Source organism: Schistocerca piceifrons, chromosome 5 (assembly GCF_021461385.2).
Source record: "Schistocerca piceifrons isolate TAMUIC-IGC-003096 chromosome 5, iqSchPice1.1, whole genome shotgun sequence".
Lineage (NCBI taxonomy): Eukaryota > Metazoa > Arthropoda > Insecta > Orthoptera > Acrididae > Schistocerca > Schistocerca piceifrons.
This window is the reverse complement of record NC_060142.1, coordinates 337,027,939-337,051,691: the sequence shown is the minus strand read 5'-3', so window position 1 is coordinate 337,051,691 and position 23,753 is coordinate 337,027,939. Positions and strand designations below refer to the sequence as shown.

At 39.6% G+C, this 23,753-nt stretch overlaps 1 protein-coding gene across 1 annotated transcript in view; it reads right to left on the bottom strand.

The window, feature by feature from the left end:
* The window catches only part of LOC124798490 (trafficking protein particle complex subunit 13), a 208,252-nt gene that overhangs the window by 104,792 nt on the left and 79,707 nt on the right, over positions 1-23,753 (bottom strand). Inside the window, exon 3 of the mRNA XM_047261928.1 lies at positions 15,785-15,869. Within this exon, the coding sequence (XP_047117884.1) occupies positions 15,785-15,869 (85 nt within the window). The remainder of the gene's footprint in view (positions 1-15,784; positions 15,870-23,753) is intronic.

Below are 23,753 nucleotides of genomic sequence, written 5' to 3'. Positions count from 1 at the left end.
GAACTGTAATGCATTATTTACAATGAACTTCATGAGGGAATAAATATACTCTGAAGCAGTAATCAGAATCCCCAACTCATTAAACAGATGTCTACCAATAATTGTGGGTGTGCATCACATAATATTCTTACAGCACACTTTTGTGCAATGAAGACTTTCTTTCTTAGAGATGAGCTACCCCAGAACATTATTCCATATGAGATTGTTGAGTGAAAATATGCCAAATGTGTAAACTTTCTGATCTGTCTCTCCCCAAGATTTGCAATGATTCTTACCACAAATATGGCTAACTACGTTGTTTTAGGCATTCCAAAATGTGATTTTTCCAATTTAAATTCTCATCAATGTGGATCCCTAAGAATTTTGAAGTTTCCACCCTGTTCATTATTTTCTCACTATGTACACCTATCATTGATTTACTACCTCTAAATGTGCAGAACTGAATGTGTTGTGTCTTTTTAAAAATGAGGGCGAGACCATTCACAGAAAACCAGTCAATGATAGTTTTAAGAACTCTGTTAATCATTTCTTTTGTTTCTGTGCATATGTTTGGATTGATTACAATACTAGCATCATCTGCAAAAACAACTAATTCTGCTTGTTGTATACTAAGCTGGAAGATAATTTATGTATAGGGGGAAAGTATTGGAGCTAAGATTGAACCTTAGGAATGCCATATGTGATTTCTTTGCGGTCAGAATTATGTCCCTAGACTACATGTTTGAATTATTAAGTACAACTTTCTGCATTCTTTTGTTTATATATGACATTATTCATTGGTTGACTGTACCATCAATTCACTGAAAATGCAAACTGGAGCTATTTTATTATTTAACACTTGTAAAATCTGGTGAGTGAATGTGTAAATGGCATCCTCAGTAGAGCAACTTTTCTGAAACCCAAACTGTGATTAGCTGATGATATTACTGTTGCTAAGCTGAGATACTATCTAGAACACATCACCTTTTCTAAGATTTTGGAAAAGGATATCAAGGGTGAAACAGGTTGGTAGTTATTGACATCTCCCTCATCACCTTTCTTAAAGAGATGTTTATCATCATCATCATATTTCAGTTTCTCTGAAAAATGCCTTGAGTTAGTCATGGTTATTTAAGGTAAGTCTGGGCTTACTAATGGGAACAAATTTTTAGTACTCCACTGGAAAAAAAAACTTCAAAACCAGATGAGCTTTTATTTCTGAGAGAAAATATATTTTTTTTAATTTCAGAAGGAGAAGTTGGTGATATATTTGTATGACTGAATTCTGTGAAAAGTACATTTTCAACATATTATTGTGATTTTGTTCTTGAACTGTTTGTCCCTATGCTTTCTATTATATTTAAGAAATGATTATTAAATGAGTTTGCTACCTGTGAGTCATTATTTATAGCCCTTCCATTCAGTTCAATAGTGACATTGTCTTGTTCTGTGGCTGGTTGTCCTGCCTCTCATTTCACTACATTCCATATAGACAAGTCTGTGGGCAGAAGTGCTGATTTCTGATATTAAGTGCATGTTCCTTGATTTATTAATAACCTTTCTTGGTAAATTTGATTAATAGTTGTAGTATGCATCTACTGCTCAATCCATACTTGTTCTTGTCAAAACATTCATTTCCCTTTTCCTTTCAGGAGATACTTTATCCCACAAGTGATCCACAGTTTTTTACATGGCTGTTTAGCATCCTTTCTGATTAGCTTATGCGGAAAGCTATTTTCATGGAATGATATGAACTTATCGTGGAACAGATTATTTATGTTAACATTTGGTTCATTACAAATTACGTCTCATGTCATCTCCTATAAACTGTTCTTAAAAACATTTGTCTTGAAGTCATTAATAATTCTGTTTCCACTGAGGAGCATCCATACTGTAAGGCACTGTTATTTATCCTAACCAACCGTGCATCATGATCAGAGACAGCATTTTTTTACTGGGTAAACAGTTATTTCTTGCTCTGAGTGTCATCAACAAAAACATTATCAATTAGGGTCCTACTGTCTTTATCCATAGATGTTAGAAAGTCATTTACTCAAATTAAATTGCAGGATCCAAACAAAGTTTCCATATCATTTTTACTATCAGAATCCCTTAGAAAACCTACACTGAAGATACTGCATATCATCAATTGCTTGCTGCTATCTGACAGATAGCACAGCAAGGACTCCAGATTCCTCATAAATAGTTCAAAATTTCCCAGTCGGGGATCTGTAAATGGTTACAATTACAAGTGAACTATTTTTCAGCATTCATTCACTAACACACAATTCTATGCGCTAATCACTACAAAATCCCTGTCTCTATGTTTTTGAACTTGTATTCCGCCTTAAGTACTAACAACTCCTCCTTTTCCCAGTTATTTCTACATGAGTAAGCTGCAATAGTGTAATCTTGTATATGTAACTTATCCAATCATGTGGTTATGTGGGGCTTAAACAGGCATAGGATATTTATCTCTCCAGAACACACAAAACTCTCCAAACAGACAAGAAGCTCTTCTACCTTACTACTCTCTCTTCTAAGGTAACCTTACTTTTCTGTGCATTATTAAACATTTTGTATTATATGAGGTTCACTCAAATGAAACCTTGTCAATGTGTCTACATTTGCCTTACATGTAAGGTGGCAACACATAATTGGGCGTATGGTGGCGTCACCTATTGGTAGAGAGACTGACGTGGTCACCACCCACACCATAATGCATCAACCCTTGAACTTTCGAAAAATCTTTGCACAGTGGGTTCCCCACTAAATGACTGCCAAACAGCGCAATACTCGAATGGCACTGTCTTTGAGTCATCTGCAATGTCATCATGAGGAGGAATACAGCTTTCTGTTGCTTATTGTCACAGGTGACGAAACATGGTATCACCATTTTGAACCGGAAAGCAAGCATCAGAACAAGCAGTGGAAACATGCAACTTCACCACCTCCAAAGAAACCAAAGGCTGTGCAAACCAGTTCTGGTAAGGTCATGATGTCCTCTTTTGACCACAAGGATCCACTGCTTGTCGAGTTCCTGGAACGGGGAACTACCATCAATGCCCAGCATTATCAAGCCACTTTACAGAACCTTAGATGAGCCATCAAGTCTAAACACCGAAGCATGTTGTCCAATGGCATTGTCCTCCTGCACTATAATCCCCGCCCATCCACAGCCAATGCGGTGAAGATGACATTGCAGCAGTTTTTGCGACTACTTTTGAGTATGTGTACTGTGTATAACTACATTTTTGAGTTAATAAAATCATTACCATTACTTTACACCAGTGCCAGGTTTCATTTGAATGCCCCTTATATAAAGCAGACACACTGTGTGTGTGTGTGTGTGTGTGTGTGTGTGTGTGTGTGTGTGTGTGTGTGTGTGTGCTTTCAACAAAATTTGTTACACAAACAAAAACTTCAGGAGTATCAGCACTGTGGGGTTTATAATATCCTAGATCCAATAGGAGAGGAGATGTGGGTAGAAATGAGGTTTTTTTCAGCCCTGCTACATAGGTCACCCAGCATGACAGTTGTGTTGTGTGGGGATAATATAGGCCTGCCTTACAGACCTGTCTGCAGGGCAGCACACAGGTCAAAAGCAAGAATGGTTTTCAAGCCTCCAAATTGTAGTCTGCCCTGCTTGACAGGTGTGTTTTGCTGTAGTAGTACCTGCCTGCCTTATTGAACTACTTTGGATGGCGCGCAACACATCATTGGTGGGGAGGAGGAGATGAACAGAGAGAGGGGGTGGAGGAGACCCATAGAGAGAGTTGGGAGGCGAAGAGTGACAGATAGAAGGAGCGGAGGAGATTTATAGAGAGAGGTGGGAGGGGGACATTGACAAAGAGAGGGAAGGAGAATATAACAGAGAGAAAGGGGACTAAAGAGGTAGATACAGTGAGGATCAAGGAGCAGATGTGTGCAACGTATGTGTTGAATGCCTACACGGGCAAAGCTGTGGGAGAAGGAGTGCATGTTTGTTTTTGTGTGTGTGTGTGTGTGTGTGTGTGTGTGTGTGTGTGTGTGTGTGTGTGTGTGTGGTGGGGGGGGGGGGGGATGGGGATCTTCTCCCAAACCCTTGAATTGATTTCAACCAAATTTGGCACACACACAGCAATATTCACAAGTATCAGCAACGTGGGAATTATAACCTCCTACTTGCAATAGGAGTGGAGACACAGATGGAACTCTTTTCTTCTTCTTCTTCTTCTTCTTCTTCCTCTCTTTTTTTTCAGCCTGCTTTGCAGGACAGCCTACACAGAAGGGGGCAAAAAATGGCTTTCCAACTTCTGACATATAGCTTGCCTTGCTCAACAGGTGTGTTGTGGGAGTAGTATCAACTTGATTTATTGAACTGTTTTGCAGGTGCTACATGTGCAGATGGACATGTGTGGGGGAAGGTTGAGATGGCTAGAGAAGGGGATGAACAGAGAAAGGGAACAACATGGTTGGATATGGAGAGAAGAGGAGATGGATAGGGAGAAGTTGGGAGGAGGACCTGGATAGGGCAAGGGGGAGATGGATAGGGAGAAATGGACTGTAGGAGGTAGATAGATATAGAGAGATATATGGGCAAGAGGAAATGAAAAGGGAAAGGGGAACAGGAGATGGACAGGGGAGGATGTTTGAGGAAGGTACGGACAGGGAGACGGGAAGGAGATGAGCAGAAAGATGGTTTGGGGGAGGGGGGAGGAGGAGGAGAAGAGAGAAGGAAGAGGAGATGTACAGAATGAGAGGGAGGAGGAATTGATGAACAGAAAGGGGGAGGAGTAATTGGGCAGAGAGAAGGAAGTGGATATGGACAGAGGAAGGGGGAGGAGGAGGGGTGCACTCAGAGAGATGAGGGAAGGAAGGGGTGTACAGTGAGAGAGGGAGGAGGAATTGGGTGAAATATATGTATCGAATGTGTACAGGAAACAGCTAGTTAATTATAAATCTCCCTCTCTACACAGGGTGTCCCATTTATCTTGACCACCCTAAATAACTGTTTGTCCAGATGCAAATTACAAAATGTTTCAGGCAAATGTTCTTTAGCCATCAGGAGGACATCAATCAGCATGATTGCCTTCATTGTAGCTTTGTTTTTTACAAAGATGTGACCAGCAGTATGACTTTTTTAAATGGCACCCTGCATTTTTTATTCGGTAATTCATTTCCTCTCCTAAAGACCTATTCATAAAATGTATCACAGTGCACAATTCACTGAAACACAACATTATCAATTACATAACACAACATTGACATTGACGCTCCCAGCGCTTAGTGCAGGCACTCAGAGTAATGGAACACATCCACATGTTGATGTTGACTGAGGACAAATGTAAACATAAGTAGAACACACACCTGTCATTCTGTCAACCATGCAGATACAACCAGCAGCCATCTACAGAGCTGTGACAACACTGAGCTATTGTCATGGAGATATTTACAAAATAGTGTTATTTACTGGTTGAGGTAGGCCCGTGCAGCTGCACCACTGTAATTGTCAAGGATCAACTTAGTTTATTGCATTGTTCTTTAAAACGGACGTTAAATACCTATGCACAGCTTTCACTAACAAATCTCCAATATACAATGTCACCAGGTTGTATAGAAGTTTCTGGATAATCAAATTAGGTTCTTTGTTTATAATAGAGGGAAACATTCCACGTAGGAAAAATATATCTAAAAACAAAGAAGTAGTGACTTACCAAATGAAAGTGCTGGAAGGTCGACAGACACACAAACAAACACAAACATACACACAAAATTCAAGCTTTCGCAACAAACTGTTGCCTCATCAGGAAAGAGGGAAGGAGAGGGAAAGACGAAAGGATGTGGGTTTTAAGGGAGAGGGTAAGGAGTCATTCCAATCCCGGGAGCGGAAACTTGTGTCTGTATATGTGTGGATGGATATGTGTGTGTGTGCGCGAGTGTATACCCGTCCTTTTTTCCCCCTAAGGTAAGTCTTTCCACTCCCGGGATTGGAATGACTCCTTACCCTCTCCCTTAAAACCCACATCCTTTCGTCTTTCCCTCTCCTTCCCTCTTTCCTGATGAGGCAACAGTTTGTTGCGAAAGCTTGAATTTTGTGTGTATGTTTGTGTTTGTTTGTGTGTCTGTCGACCTGCCAGCACTTTCATTTGGTAAGTCACTACATCTTTGTTTTTAGATATAGGTTCTTTGTTTGAATGATATGATCTTCTTCACTGTGGCTTTGAAGCAAACTTGTTCCCATGTGGCCACAAACACTTTTGTAATGTCTGTTAGAGTTATCTGTTATGCTTTCTCCTGAATTTAGCATGCTGTTGAAATGTTCGTCTACTTGGTAGGGCCTGCCCTAATCTAAATTTTTTGAGTTGGACACTGCTACCACCTTTTTTTGTGTCAGTTTGGTTCTCAAAGGAATGACCAGCAACAGTGCTTAGAGTCTGGAGAGAAATTGTGAGAGTAATGAATTTAATAGGATGTGATGAGAGTTTCTGGGAACATATGAAGCAGAGTATGTTGAAAAGTATGGTCTGAAAGCTGTGGGTGTCAAAGATTGGGGAGGGGTCAGCCTGAGAGAATTATTCTTGGTGATGAGCAGTAATACTCCCAGATGGGGGTATAATGTAAGTACTTTAATTAGTTTCCACAGATGGCATAGGGAATATTCAGTTCCAGCTATTGCAGGACAAGGTTTCAGTTTCAGATATGGGAGACTGGAAATGCCTGTCACAGACTGAAAGGATTTTGCAAAGACAGCAGAAACAGTTAAGTAAGGTGTGCACTTCAGTGCAATAACTTTATAGGACTACAGTGTTGAGGGAATTGGGAACCAACGGAGACAACAATGGTGAATTTTTATATACTGGACAGGTCACTGTCAGATAGTGATATTACAATAAATCTAATGGGAGGGCTATCAAGAGCCAGGCAGGCTTTCTCACAAAGTATACATGGAATTGCATTTTAGACAAGATGAAGGTAGTTCATCTGAAATGGCGAGGCAAAATGAAGGCAGGTTCAAGTCGGAGAAAAATGTTTTTAAATCATATTATACTGAAAAAATAATGGATATATTACTGCTGATATTTTTTTTGTGGGCTGTCGTCCAAGGCATAATTCTCTGTGTCGGATGATGGCCTTATGTCCATAACATAAATATTAGTAATGATGCAAATACTGGTCTTGAAAGCTTGCATTCAGTGGAAAGTTTTTTTGAAAGAAGATATTAGACCCTACTATGATAATAAATCAAGAATATTTGCAGACTATTAACAAAGCAGCACTGAAATTGTAAATGTAGAAGGAAGGGTAAGTGACTACATATAATGACATGTAGCAGAGAAGCTTCATGTGTTATTCGTCTGAGAAGCAGGGACTGGCACCTTGAGTAAAAGGTATACTGTGCATCATATGATGTAAGGTAAAATACAATGAGGTGGCGAAAATCGTGGGATTGCCGTATGAACACATGCAGGTGGTGGTAGTATCATGTACACAAGATATTAAAGGGGAGTCTATTGGCAGATCTGCCATTTGTACTCAGGGGATTCACGTGAAAAGGCTTCCAACTTGATCATGGCAGCTTGACAGGAATTAACAGACTTTGAACAAGGAAAGGTAGTTGGGGCTAGATGCATGAGACATTCTACTTCCAAATCTGTTTGGAATTCAATATTCCGTGATCCACAGTATCAAGAGTGTGCCAAGAATACCAGTTTCAGGCATTACCTCTCACCACAGACAATAGAGTGGCTGACAGCCTTCACTTAACAACCAACAGCAGCGGCATTTTTGTAAAGTTGTCAGAGCTAACAGACAAGTTAGAGTGCGTGAATTAACTGCAAAAATCAGTGAGGGATATACAACAAAGGAATCTGTTAGGACAGTGTGGCAAAATTTGGCATTTATGGGCTGTGACAGCAGATAATCGATGCGAGGGCCTTTGCTAAAAGCATGTGATCAGCTGCAGCGTCTCTCCTGGACTCTTGACAATATCAGTTGGACCCTAAAGTACTAGAAAACCATTGCCTAGTCAGATGAGTCCCAATTTCAGTTTGTAAGAGCTGATGGTAGAGTTTGAGTGTGGCACAGATCCCATGAAGCCATGGGCCCCAGTTATCAACAAGGCACTGTGCTAGCTGGTAGTGGCTCCATAATGGTGTGGGCCGTGTTTACATGGAACGGACTGTGCACGCTGGATCTTTGCTTGCAGACCATTTTCAGTCATTCATGAATGTTACGTTCCCAAACAATGATGGAGTTTGCACGGGTGACAATGTGCCATGTCACTGGGCCACAATTGTTTATGATTGATTTGAAGAGCATACTGGACAATTTGAGCGAATTATTTGGGCACCCAGATCGCCCGCATGAATCCCATCGAACATTTATGGGACATAACCAAGATGTCAGTTCATGCACAAAAACCAGTACTGGCAACACTTTCGCAATTGTGAATGTTCATAAAGGCAGCATGGCTCAATATTTCAGCAGAGGACTTCCAACGACTTGTTAAGTCCATACCACATTGAGTTGCTGCACTACACTGGGCAAAAGGAGGTCTGACATGAATTAGGAGGTATCCCATGGCTTCTGTCACGTCAGTGCACAATATTAAAAGTGAAAATAAATAGAAGGAAATGTAAGAGGAAACAGCACCTGAGGTTCAAATAAATGGCTTGTCCATACCACAAGTGATCTGTATCTTCAACAAGGTTGATGCACCACTTATTGTTCCCGAATTATGGTGGAATGGTCTGAGGAACACTGCACATCAGAGTGCTTGTGCGGTTCATCATGGAAGGTGTGTCCAATACCACACACACACACACACACACACACACACACACACACACACACACACACTGATTCCTTATGAACAGTACCCCACAACTTAGCACCTGGGTGTGGGAGAACATGAAAAAGATTAAGTCAGATGGTAGGGTGGGGGGACACATGTGGAGCCAGGAGGGGTAGAGAATGTTTGAGTCACAGGAGATGATAGATATAGGTGGCTTTCAGTGACAGTGGTAACATGTGGGTTAACAGCATTAAAAGTCCTGAAACTGAAAAGGAGGAGCAAGCTTTGCCAACATGAAAACCAAGACATTTGAAGAATGTATTTTTGAAACATGGTCACATGCAGCATCCTACTCACTTGCACTGATTCCCATATATAAAGAAACTTGTGACTGGAAAATATTTTGGTTCCAATGAACAGTTTATGGTATCTGTAGTGGGTATTCTGGAGAACTGGAATTGAACCTAAAGGGTGGAATCTATGTATAGCAAAATATTGTGAAAGTACACAACCTTTGCTCAGAAGAACAATAGCAACTGAGGATCATATTGACTAGACTGAAAACCCACTTCAGCTGTGAATGATGTATCCTTAACTGCATGACTAGTTTCAGAGACCTATAGTTCCATCACCTGGTGTCACACATCAAATGTGTTTGTTAAGTCATAGGTATGGGACAGGTGGGCCAATTACCCACAAAAGATCTAATTCGTGCATATGCCACATTTCAAAGTGCCAGAGCAGTGAGAGGAGTGCGTGCCCCACCAGTATCCAATGAACTAAATGGTGTGGCAGCAGAGGTGACCAGCATATGAACTGTGTGGTTGGGGATGGAAAGAAAATCGTGGGAACTATAGAAGTGCACGAGTGACGGATCATTCACTTACATTATTAAAAGGTGCAGACAATAAAGAGGAGACACAATCACGGTATAATGTGAAACATTCCAGTAATACAGGGAAAAAAAAAAAAAAAAAAAAAAAAAAAAAAAAAATCATACTAAAATGAAACTCCATATTTAAGCAATAAAAATAAATAATACATACAAAATGAAAAACCCCCATACTAAGGCAGTAAAATAGGGTGATGGAGTAGTAAGATCATACAATATATAACACAACTGTCTGTAGTGCTCATTAAGGCAGTAAAATATAAAATAAATCTGCTAACAGTTTAAAATGACAGAAAAACAGAAACCAGCTCTGTGCTAACAAGCCTCAGGAGCATGCACCCATGTGTTGAATATGCCTATGGCTACCTTAGCTTACTCTAGTTTTTATCTGTACTTGTTCTAAAAATAGCCACGCACTTTTGCGTTTATGTTTTATCTGTCTGGTAGTTGACTCCTCGGCACACCGGGCAGCCCATCCAAGCAGTCGCCCTGCCAGGAGGAAGTATGTAAATGGCTCTCACCAAAAAATAGATTTTTCCTTGTATGGCCTGGCTGTTTACCAAAAAGTTATATGTCATCTCCTCAGTGTCTGAGAGCACCAACCTTGCCGACAGGCATCATGTCTGTCACATCAGAGTGCTGTCGGCAGGGAACTATTTTGCTACCTAGTTCATGTGCTCTTGCATTGCCACAAAGGTAGCCATCTGCTCCTCAGGGTCATTCCATGTAAAGTCATCCAGGCCTGACACCCATTATCTATTTGTGAACTGAGATTTGGTGTAATGCTTTTGTATCTAATATCATTAACTCTTGCCAATTTTTATTGCTTTTATATACATTCTGTTGGTAGCAATTGCTGAAAGTTTTATGCAATGCGTTACTTCAAAGCAAACTGTAAAAATTTGAAAATTGGCTGTAGTTTTTAAATAAAAAATGGTAAGCTGACAGTTATCTCCCTGAATATCCTTTCGGGCATGCAGTTTCTGAAAACATGTTAGACTGGTCCAACTAAACTTTTTTAAATTAATTTTATTTAATTTTATTGTTGAATTTTAAAAAATATTTTGGACAACTGCCCCCTCTGGAAAACACTCAAAAAAATTAGAAAGTGATCTACAAATAATAAAGTTTCATCACACAAAAAATCAGTTTTGAGAAATGAATGGCACTGGGGAATATACATATATATATAATATGGTTATAATAGAGGGAAACATTCCACGTAGGAAATATATATCTAAAAACAAAGATGATGTGACTTACCAAACGAAAGTGCTGGCAGGTCGACAGACACACAAACAAACACAAACATACACACAAAATTCAAGCTTTCGCAACAAACTGTTGCCTCATCGGGAAAGAGGGAAGGAGAGGGAAAGACGAAAGGATGTGGGTTTTAAGGGAGAGGGTAAGGAGTCCGCTGGCGTGCCGCCACGATTGTGTCAGCCAGCCTCAACTGCGCGAGGTCAACAAGGTCAAGCGATAAGAGTGATTACATAACAAAACTGTTGCATCCTTGAGCCCCCGGTTCTCGATGTACCCTTGTCCGGTTCTCAGCTATGCTACAGATCAGTTTCATTGAAAATAAATTTATTTATGAAAATACAAAGTACAGTCTCCAACAAATTTTACATATTCACATACTCCTTTACCCTTAACCCAAATGAACACTGATTCATTAAAAGATATTTTTCTCTTATTACGAGTATACAAATACAATGCTGAAGTAGACATATTTGCAAGTTCTGCTATGTGATAGGTACGGTAGGCAATAATGTCTCTATCAACGAAACTTTCAAGTCCTGGAACAGTAGGTACTCCTGTACCTCCACGTACAATGGCTACCGTGAGCCAACCATTACCTTGTGAAAATGTGTCATTAATGTCAATATTGAAATTAAGTCTGCAACCACAGAACACACAAGGTCCGTCGACAAGTGCAGTTGCAGCAACACCCTTCACTGGTATGCGATTCTTCTTGTCTCCAGCTGTTGTGGCTAACTCGATGTTCTCGATGGTTTTATACACTGTCTGTTTAGAACGGCGACGAAAGTCCTGGAACAGTAGGTACTCCTGTACCTCCACGTACAATGGCTACCGTGAGCCAACCATTACCTTGTGAAAATGTGTCATTAATGTCAATACTGAAATTAAGTCTGCAACCACAGAACACACAAAGTCGCGGCGCGCCAGCGGATGGGAGCACCTAGTACGGCTAGTGCTCCCGCCTGGGATAACGCTCCGCTGGCACTGCGAAAATTTTCTAAGTCCACACTACCGCATATACTATATAAGCGAGCGACAGCCGCGCAGAGGCTCATTCGCACTGCTGCTGCTGCACAGGCAACTGCATTGAACGCCGCCATGATGCCCTACAGGAGAATTCGTCGCCGTTCTAAACAGACAGTGTATAAAACCATCGAGAACATCGAGTTTGCCACAACAGCTGGAGACAAGAAGAATCGCATACCAGTGAAGAGTGTTGCTGCAACTGCACTTGTCGACGGACCTTGTGTGTTCTGTGGCTGCAGACTTAATTTCAGTATTGACATTAATGACACATTTTCACAAGGTAATGGTTGGCTCACGGTAGCCATTGTATGTGGAGGTACAGGAGTACCTACTGTTCCAGGACTTGAAAGTTTCATTGATATCACATGTCTGCTTGTGTCTGTATATGTGTGGATGGATATGTGTGTGTGTGCGCGCGAGTGTATACCCGTCCTTTTCCCCCCCCCCTAAGGTAAGTCTTTCTGCTCCCGGGATTGGAATGACTCCTTACCCTCTCCCTTAAAACCCACATCCTTTAGTCTTTCCCTCTCCTTCCCTCTTTCCTGATGAGGCAACAGTTTGTTGCGAAAGCTTGAATTTTGTATGTATGTTTGTGTTTGTTTGTGTGTCTGTCGACCTGCCAGCACTTTCATTTGGTAAGTCACATCATCTTTGTTTTGACTTTAACAACATAAGTACACATAACAATATCCAAATTGAACAAAAATTGCAATATATGAAACAAAATTACACATTATAAAATATAGGGCAACTTGTACATTATATGACATATGAACACTTTCTTACCTCTGCCATAACCAAATTAACTCTATGTAAAAATACATAGCATTTTGTTTATAATATTTAAGCATTTTGTCAAAAGCCAATATTGTCGACACTGCACTAAGTGCTGGTGCTGCAATCTGCATTAAAGTTGGTTCGTAACTACACATGTGACGAGACACTTTGATGCTTAGACAGTATTTTCTTGTATGAGAACCACTTTTCTTCCATAACTTTGAGGACTCGTTGCTCAGAGAATAAGTATGGCCTGTTGCTGTTGTGACAACTTCACACAGAACATGAGAGAAAGAATCACAAGCATCATTATCAGGCCAATAGAAGGACGGGGCTGGTCCACGAGGACATATGAACTTTGCTGTAACATCTCCTCCTTCGCAATTCACCTTCTCAACAATTCCCAAATACCAAGAAGAGCCATATGCACATGCAACATAGCAGTTGGGCTGCACAGTGCATTCTGGCATTAGTGGCAGAAGAGCATCTGAGAAATCACGCACAATAGTAAAATCCCTACCACAGCTCAGCCTTTTTGCTCCCATCTTGGTTGGTGGTATTGGTACAATGTGATGCACAGAATTGTTTTTGCACTTGTTAAATGCTGAGAAAGATAATGTCTGACTTGTACTATTTCATCTTTTGAAACAAAGAGAACTGAAATGCCTTGCAGGTTCTCGTGACAGAATTCAAATACCTGTGAAGCTGTAGGTATTTGACCTTTATAAACTCTTTGAAAACTTGTTTTTGTGACAAGTCTTAACAGTGCCACCAATACCATCACAGGGAGATTTGCCATTGCCGGTAGCAAACAAGGACCAGCTGCACTTTATGTTGAAGTCGTGTTCATGGTAGAAGATATTTCTGAAATTCTTACAATTTTTATATTGTGCAGCACAACCAGCAGTGAAATATTCAATACACAAGATAAATTTCTGGAAATTCACAATTTAAAAAATTCAATATTATCTTCTTAGTCTGGTACAAGAAGGCTACCTCATGTTCTACATCATCAGGAACAATACAAATACTTTTTGCATGCAAATGTGTGTCCTCTTTGTAAGTGTGCAGAGTGCAGCTGCCATTGTTCCAATGGTACCCCTGCAGTTCATCTTGAGCAACAACATTGAGATTTTCACTGAAATCCATTAAAATTAACAGTGATCCTTCATCAAGTGTTTCCTTCTTTATTTTCATACAATCAGATTGTAATTGAGAAAAAAAAGGAAGAGTAAGTTTTTCAATTTTCTTAATTAGTGTGTCACAGAATTCTGATAGAGAAGTGATTTGAACACTTTAGAAGTCATTCTATCAGTTTATGTCCATTCACTGTATTGAACCATCTCATCAGGATCATAGTCTTCTATTTCATTTTCTAAGTGGGTTTGAAGCAATGAACTGGTGGGGCATTTTTCCACACAGACGAAACATATAGGCTTGGCTATTTATATCACATGTTGTTATTTTAATTAGATCTTGGTATGTTTCTTTAATAGAAATGGAATTCAGAAGCAATTTAATGTTTTGGCGGTAAATGCACACACATGCAGTATGTGTTCCTGATGATCCTGCAAGTATACACTGTACACTGTTTTGGTTGAAGAGAAGCAACTTTTGAGAATCCTACTTTGTCTTCAGGATACTTTTTTTTTTTTTCTTTGAGAGAATGCAGTTCAGTTAAATTACTTAAAACAAGATGCTTTTGTTCATGGGTATTTTTGGTGGTGCTCACTTTGTCTTTTTTCCCCCAGGTGTTATTCTTGTGTTTTCATCATCCAAATAAAAACTCTTTACTCTTTGCACGGTATCATGTGACAATGTCTTTCCTCTTTTCTGCTCAGCCATAATTAAATACCCTTCTTCATTAAAAGAGCTCTTGCTTGTCGTACCAAATATTCAGAAACCTGAAATTGGGAACTGACTTTCTGTCAAGACCTAGTTGGTGGCACAAGAGCAAGTAACTGAATTTTTTCACGATTATTTGCATATTGCATATTAAATTTTCTGTTTCATTTTGTCTATGAGTTGGAATTCTCAAAAATAGAACCACTTTTCATCATCTGTAACTATACAACGAAAAAATGGCTTCCTTTTATACTACCGAATGAGCAAAATTTCAGATTTTTTTTGCACTTTTCTATTTGCCTGTTGTTCAACTTGTGGCACCCATCTACCAGTCTTCTGAATCTTTCTCATCTCTCATAGCCAATTGGAAACAGCTTGTTGACTAACATCCAATTGCTCGGCAAGTCGTTTTTGTGTTTGTGAATACCTTCTTTGAACAAGGCTTCCAATTCCACATCTTCATATTTTTTTGGCAGTTTTCCACGTTCCTTGTTCATAACATCGAGGCCACAATTTTTGAAATGCTGAAACCATCATTCACACACATTTTGCGATGGAGCATGTTCACCATAAGCTTCTCTAAGTAACTGGTATGATTCAGCACAAGTTTTCTTCAAATGAACACAAAAAATTAACTCTGCCTGTGAATGCTCTTTGTTCGGTACAAATTTCAACACACTGAACAAACAACACAACGCTACGCACACCTGTTTCCATTTTATCACTCGTGTGAGTGTCTTTCACTTGTTTATGATACAACAAAATGGCACAATGTCAAATCTTTATAGCACACACTGCATTGGTGCGACATCTGTTGTCTGAAATCTGCATTTCATACTTGTACACTTGGTAGATATTTATAATTAACTGGATTGCCTGTCGCACCCTGTGACGTAAGAAACCATGTGATGGGTGGCACCTGACAATTGAGCTATGGAATTCCTAAACTAGATGTCCAATAATAGATATATTCACAGTTGAAGCTGATTTTCAATCTACTTATTGTAAACGTTCATTGCCCAAAAAAGAGACTGCACTGTAGTGCATTTTTTTATCTAAAAATACATAGACTTGCAGTACTAGGCCATGTTGTACATTTATTTCAGTTCATAGGGGCATTTCGATTATGAACAATCTGTTCAGTTTCCATCATAATGAAAGTGTATGTGGCAAACAACATATCTAGCACAAAACGAAACACAAGAGTTTAAAAAAATCATTACCTTGACAGAAACATCACTTGCTACCTGGTTACTGTCATTGTGGACACAAATATAGCTTGAGAAGGTTTCGCCAAGATAAATATTTCTGAAAATAAAGAAAAAAAAAGCTTCTCACAGCTTTGGTAACACATTTCATCAGCCATAAAACACTGGTGCTACATATCTTTTTGGACATAAAATTCATATATATAAGAAGTGAAAAGCAAACAATGGAAAATCCAGAATGGAATGTAACAATATTATGAAAAGGAAAGTTACCACTCACCATATAGCAGAGACACTGAGTCACAGATAGGCACAACAAAAAGACTATCACAAATAAATAAAGCTTTCGACCACTAAGGCCTTCGTCTAAAACAGGCATAGACACACACACAAGCAAACACAACTCACACACGTGACTGTAGTCTCAGGCAACTGAAACCACACTGCAAGCAGCAGCACCAGTGAATGATGGGAGTGGCAACTGCGTGGGGGTAAGGAGGAGGCTGGGGTGGGGAGGGGGAGGGATAGTAAGGCGTGGGCGGTTGACAGTGAAGTGCTGCAGGTTAGATGGAGGGACAGGGGAGGGGGGGGGAGTAGTGGAAAAGGAGTGACGTAAAAAGATAGTGTGATGGTGGAACGATGGCTGTGTATTGCTGGAATGGGAACAGGCAAGGGGATGGATGGGTGAGGACAGTGACTAACAAAGGTTGAGGCCAGGAGGGTTACGGGAATGTAGGATGTATTATTGCAGGGAAAGTTCCCACCTGCGCAATTCAGAAAAGCTATTGTTGGTGGAAAGGATCCATATGGCACAGGCTGTGAAGCAGTCATTGAAATGAAGGATGTCATGTTTTGCAGCGTGTTCAGCAACAGGGTGGTCCACTTGTTTCTTGGCCACAGTTTGTCAGTGGCCATTCATGCAGATGGACAGCTTGTTGGTTGTCATGCCCACATAGAATGCAGCACAGTGGTCGCAACTTAGCTTATAGATCACATGACTGGTTTCACAAGTGGTCTTACCTTTGATGGGATAGGTGATGTTAGTGACCATGCACTGTCCAATGGCATTATCCTCATATCTGCACAAATGCTTTTGGCTGCCTTAGTTGCTGTCACCCCTCCACTGACTGGAGTAGGTGATGGTGGGAGGATGTATGGGACAGGTCTTGCATCTAGGTCTCTTACGGGGATATGAACCATGATGTAAGGGGTTGGGAGCAAGGGTTGTGTAAGGATGGACGAGTATATTGTGTAGGTTCGGTGGACGGTGGAATACCACTGTGGAAGGGGTTGGAGTTGATTTGGGGGAAGAGACCAAACAGCAAGGTCATTGGTCTTAGTGGATTAGGGAAGGATGGGGGAGGAAGTTGTCCATGACCTGTCAGAGGAACAATCCCGGCATTTTCCTGAAATGATTTAGGGAAATCACGGAAAACCCAAATCAGGATGGCCGAAAGCGGGATTGAATCGTCATCCTCCAGAAAGTGAGGTGGGAGGGGTGGGAAGGATAGTGGGCGGATGCACTATTTTCGACAAAGGCCTTGATGACCAAAAGCTTATTTTGTGACAGTCTTTTTGTTGTGGCTATCTGTGACTCAGCATCTCTGCTATATGAGAAGTAGCACTATCCTTTTCATTACATTGTTACATTCCATATTGGATTTTCCACTGTTACAAGTGACATAATCTGTTTTTATAAAAAAGTAATTCAGTATTGTCTTACAAAGCCATCATCTATTTGCTACAAATATAAACTCCTACTAGGTAATAACAGCATAATCGTTGAAGAAAAATATTAACTTTCACAATACCAAAACAGATGAAAACGAGTCCCAGATATATAAGCCACAGAGGTCTTTATTGATACTCAACACAGCATTTAACACAAATTTCACATCAAGAACTGCAGTTAATACTGAATTAGTGAAATAAGCCAGTCGTTCAAGAAAACTTGTAATTACAATATTGTAACTAAATCTTTGGTTGTGCAGAATATGTAATATTTTCCTTGCTCTTCAACTAGGAAAACATCTGAGAACAGCTGACTAGCAGAATGTAATGCATTTTATATAGATCTACTCTTTGTAGTTCTTAAGTTAAAAAAAAAAAAGCTTGCTTATAATTCTAATGACCGACAATAGATTCTTTAACTAACAAAAGATCATATCCACTGTAACTTTTTATAAAAAATGTAAATTTCAAGAAAGTTTTTCCATGGAAAATACATAGAACAGCAGTTTATCAGCAGATTGCTCTATCTGCAAGCAAATACTGTTTAAAAAGTTTTCATGTCCTTTGAATCATACAGACATACCAATTATTCCATCAGAATATCTACTTCTACGCCTACATGCATATTCCACAAGCTATTGTATGGTGCACTATTAGTCATTTCCTTTCCTGTTCCACTTCCAAAGAGAACCAGGGAAAAACAACTGTCTATATGTCTTCGTAGAGCCCAATTTCTCTTATGTTATCTTTGTGGTCCTTGACAAAATGTACACTGGCAGCTGTAGAATCATTGTGCAGTCAGCTTTGAAAGTTGGTCTCTGAATTTTCTCAATAGTGTCGAAAAGAATTTCACCTTGCCTCCAGCGATTCCCATTTGAGTTTCCGAAGCATCTCTGTATCATGTGTGCTGACTGACCATACCTGTAATAAATCCAGCAGCCTACCTCTGAACTGCTTCAATGTCTTCCTTCAATCTGATCTAGTGGGGATACCACACACATTAGCAGTACTCCAGAATGGGTCACACTAGTATTCTGTATGCTGTCTTCTCTACGGATGAACCACACTTTCTAAAAATTCTGCCAATAAACTGAAGCCAACCATTTGCTTTACCTACTACAACTCTTACATGCTCATTTCATTCCATATCGCTCTGCAACATTATGCCTACATATTTAATCGATGTGACTGTGTCAAGCAGCACACTACTAATGCTGTATTTGAACATTATGTAATTGTTTTGCCAACTGATCAGCATTAACTTACATTTTTCTACATTTAGAGCTAGCTGCTGTTTATCGCAACGACTAGAAATATTGTCCAAATTATCTAGTATCCTCCTACAGTCATTCAATGATGATACCTTCCTGTGCATCATAGTATCATCAGCAAACAGCTGCAGATTGCTCCTCACCCTGTCTGTCAGATTATTTAATGTATATAGAGAATAAAAGTGACCCTATCACACTCCCCTGGGGCACACCAGAAGATAACCTTGTCTCTAATAAACACTTGCCATGAAGGACAATATACTATATTCTATTATTTAGGAAGTCTTTGCGTGCCTCACATATCTGGGAACCTATTCTGTAAGCTCATACCTTTGTTAATAGTCTGCATTGGAGAACTATGTCGTATGATTTTTGGAAACTTAAAGAGTATGGAATCTGCCTGTTGCCCCTTCTTCCATTGTTCACAGGATAACGTCAGAAAACGGCAAGCTCACTAAATCCGTGCTGATTTGGGGACAGAAGCTTTTCCATCTGCAGGAAATTTATTATGCTGAAACTGAGAATATCTACGAGGATTCTGTGGCAAACGAATGTTAAGGATATTGGTCTGTAATTTTGCGGGTCCATTCTTTTACTCTTCTTATAAGGGAGTTACTTGACTTTTTTCTGGTCACTTTGAACATTGAGCATGGGGAAAGATTCACAATGAATGCAAGCTATAAGGGACTAATGCAGTAGAGGATTCTCTGTAAAACTAAAATGAGATTCCTTCTCGACCTGGTGCCTTATTTGTTGTCAGCTCTCTTAGCTGCTTCTCTGTGCCAAGAATGCCTGTTACTATGTCCTCCACAAGGACGTCTGTGCAATGGTCAAATGTTGGTATGTTTGAACAATCCTTCAGTGTGAATGATTTCTTAAATATGAAATTTAAAACTTCAGCTTTCCTTTTGCTATCTTGTATTGTCACACTAGACTGGTCAATGAGTGGCTGGATACAAGCCTTTGACCTGCTTAGCAATTTTATGTAGGATCAGATTTTTCTTGATGGTATGACGGTGGTCGTAGATGTACGTTTTGCGCACTGATCTTTTTGCTGCCACATGAATCCTCACTAACTTTTGTCTGTTGTCATTTACACATTCTGTTTTGAACCAAGAGAGTAACAGTTTATGCTTCCACAGCATTTTCCAAATTTTGTGATTAAACTGCAGTGGGTCTTTTCCATGCTTAATCTACCTACTATGCTCATACGTCTCCTCCAGAGCACAATTTACTATAGATTTAAACTTCATCCATCATTACTCTATGTTCATCATAGTGGAACTAAATGATGTCCATTCAGTGTAAGATAACAACAACTGCTTATATGCTCTTTCTAGAAAAAATACTCTTCTAGACTTCTTGATTGATTTATTAACTTTAGTAACCACTGTTCCTATGATGCCATCATGATCACTAAGCCCTGTCTGTATACTGTTGCCATCAATAAGGTCATGCCTGTTTGTAGCTGCAAGGCCTAAAATATTTTCACTGCATGTGGGCTCTCAAACTAATCCTTCAAGACAGTTTTCCAAAAGCTGTGTTCAAAAGAACTTCAGAATATATTATATTCAACTATTTTTTATCCCGCGATATTGATGGAAATTAACACAAATGTGACGATCAGAAAGTGTTTATGTAAACACACTCTGCAAATATATAGACTATTTTTCTACACGTTAACAATGGCAACTGAATCTTTTTTCATAATGTTGTACCAGCTTTCTTATTCCATTCTTACCTCAACACAAAAATGTCTACAGTCTGTCTATTAAGCCAATATCATTATGGTCTCATACAGTTCCACATCCAAGAAATCCACAGGATGTCACGTTACTGGGGACAACAATCGATGTGGCTGCACACTGTGAGACATTCAATGCCGGCTTACCCGAACCCACGAAGCTTCACTGTAACAGCCCCTGATGTGTCATATAACAACTTCTTGAGGGAAAGAGGATTAATTTTCTCTGATTTATAAGATTCTTTAGGGGTGTAAAGGTAATAGAAAGTAGTACTGACATTAAATCAGGAGGCATGCTTTGATTACAGTGTACCACAAATCATAATAGCCAGATATATTTTAGTCCTATTATCAATTACATCATTTTAACAATCACCACAGGTGAGAATACTTCTCTAAAACAGTCTTCAATACAAAGGTTTTGAAGCCTTTCTGGAAGTTTTCTGTTTTCAGAAAAATACCAATTATGCTGAAACTTCCTGAAAGTAAAATCATGTGCTGGACTGAGACTCAAACTTGGAACCTTTGTCTTTTCCGGGCAAGTGCTTTACCAACTGGGCTACCCAAGCACAACTCTTGACCCATCCCCACAGATGTACTTCCCCCCATACCTCACCTCATACCTCCCAGACTTCACAGAAGTTCTCCTGCAAAACTTGCAGGTCTAATACTCTTGGATGAAATGATATTGCGGGGACATGGCTTAGTCACAGCCTGGGGGATGTTTCCAGAATGAAATTTTTACTCTGCAGCAGAGAGTGAGTTGATAATAAATCTGCCAGGAAGCAAGATGATGGCGAAAGTTGTCCGAAATTTGTAAAGCTATAAAAAGTTTGATGTGTAAAGCATACAACAACTTTCACTATCATATTTTAGCAAAAGCTCTTGCTGAGAACCTGACAAATTTCTGGTCCCAAGTGAAACTGCTGAGTTGGCCAAAGGCTTGGTCACCAGTCTGGTGTGGCAATAGAAGACAGCAAAAGTAGTTTTAAAATTCAGGTTGAAGCCATTCTGTCTGAGGATTGTACAAACATTACATAGTTTGACCATCACAGACACACCCGTATGGAAGACACAGTAATAGGTATCCCTGGCATAGAGAAGCAAATGAAAGAGCTGACAACAAATAAGTCACCAGGTCTGGACGGACTCTCAATTCAGTTTTACGGAGAGTACTCGATGGTGTTAGTCCCTTAGTTAGATTGTATCATAAATCTCTTGCCCAGCACAAAGCCGCAAGCAACTGGAGAAAAGAAGAGGTGACTCTAATATACAAGAAGGGTAAAATAAATGGATCCATAAAATTACAGATCAACGTCCTTAATATCAATCTACTGCATATGCTGAGTTCAGATATAATAGATTTTCTTGAGAAAGAAAGCTTCCATTCACAAATCAGTACATACTTAGGAAATGTCACTCATGCAAAACTCAGCTTGCCATTTTCTCACATGATATCCTGTGCACCATGGATAAAGGGCATGAAGCAGATTCAATGTTCCTAGATTTCCAGGAACATTTGATGTGATGCCCCACGGCAAACTTTTAATGAAGGTCTGAGCATTTGCAATCAGTTCCCAAATATGTAAATGGCTCTGAGACTTCTTATGTGATAGAACCCAGTGCATCGTCCTCACCAGGAGTGCACCAAGGAAGTGCAATAGGACCACTCTTATAGTTAAAAACACAAATGATATGATGGACAGATGAGCAGCACTCTCCAACATTTGCCCATGATGCTGAGGTGTGCGGGAAGGTGTCATTGAGTGACTAAGCTTGCTCTAAATATAGAAAACTAAGTCAATGCAGATGAGTAGGAAAAACAATCTTGTAATGGTTAAATACAGCATTGGTAGTGTGCTACTTGACACATGCTGATTAAATATTTAGGTGTAACGTTGCAAGCCAGTATGAAATGGAATGAGCTTATAAGTGTGATATTAGGGAAAGTGAATAGCCAACTAGGGTTTATGAGAATAATTTTAGGCTAGTGTAATTCATCTATAAAGAAGATCACTTATAGAACACAAGTGTGACATATTCTTGAATACTATTTGAATGTCTGTGATCCCCAACAGAATGGATTGAAGGAAATCATCAAAGCAATTCAGAAGCGAGCCACTAAATTTGTTACTGGTAGGTCAATCAACATACAAGTATAACGGAGATGCATCATGAACTCTAATAGGAATCCCTGGAGGAAACACGACATTCTTTTCATGAAAACCTATTGAGAAAATTCAGAGAATCAGCATGTCAAGCTGACTGCGGAATGATTCTACAGCTGCCAATGTAAATTTCTCTTAGCAACTACGAACAGAAGATATGAGAAATTAGGGCTCATATGGAGGCATACAGCAGCCATTTTTCCCTCACTCTATTTGCAAGTGGAACAAGAAAGGAAATGATTAATAATGGTACAAGGTACCCTCCTCCATGCACCACACAGTGGTCTGCAGAATGTGGGTTTAGATGAGAGTATTTTGTAACCTGTCTTCTTTGTATACTAGTATTCCATCAATTCATCAATTAACCGAAGTCTGACACCTGCTTTACATACAACTGAACCTATTTACATTCCATTTCATATTCTTACAAACTGTTACATCCAGGTATTTTTAATAGCTAAACAATTCCAACTGTGACTCTTTGATATTATAGTTTTAGGATACTACTACTTTTTATTTCATGAATATATAACTGTACATTTATGTACATTTAAAGCACAATGCTAATCTTGTCAAGATCTGACTGAATATTTGTGCAGAATCAAACAACTGAAAGTTGAGGATGGAATAATGGCAATATGTAAACGATACATGGCTACTAACCACACAGAGGGGATGGTTGGTTGGTTGGCTGGTTTAAAGGAGGGGGCAAGGGACCAAACTATGAGGTCATCGGTTCCTTGTTCTTAATAAAACAATGCTACAAGTGTGAGAATAAAACGGATGAGACGTATAACACAAAACAGGAAAAAAAGCAAAAACCACAAGAACGAAGGAGAGGCAATGAACCCTAAAAGGAACAAAAGAGGACAGGAAAACAACAGAGAGACATTAGAAACAGAAGAAAGTAAAACAAAAAAGCAGATTACAGTGGGTGGCCGACCATGAGAATAAAAAGGAAAAGCCAGCCACTCTGCAACAAATCCACCCTAAAAGCACTAGGGTGGAGGACACAGAGGGACAGAGGATGTACGCTAAAACCTACATAGAAGTATAAAACCCACTCTCAT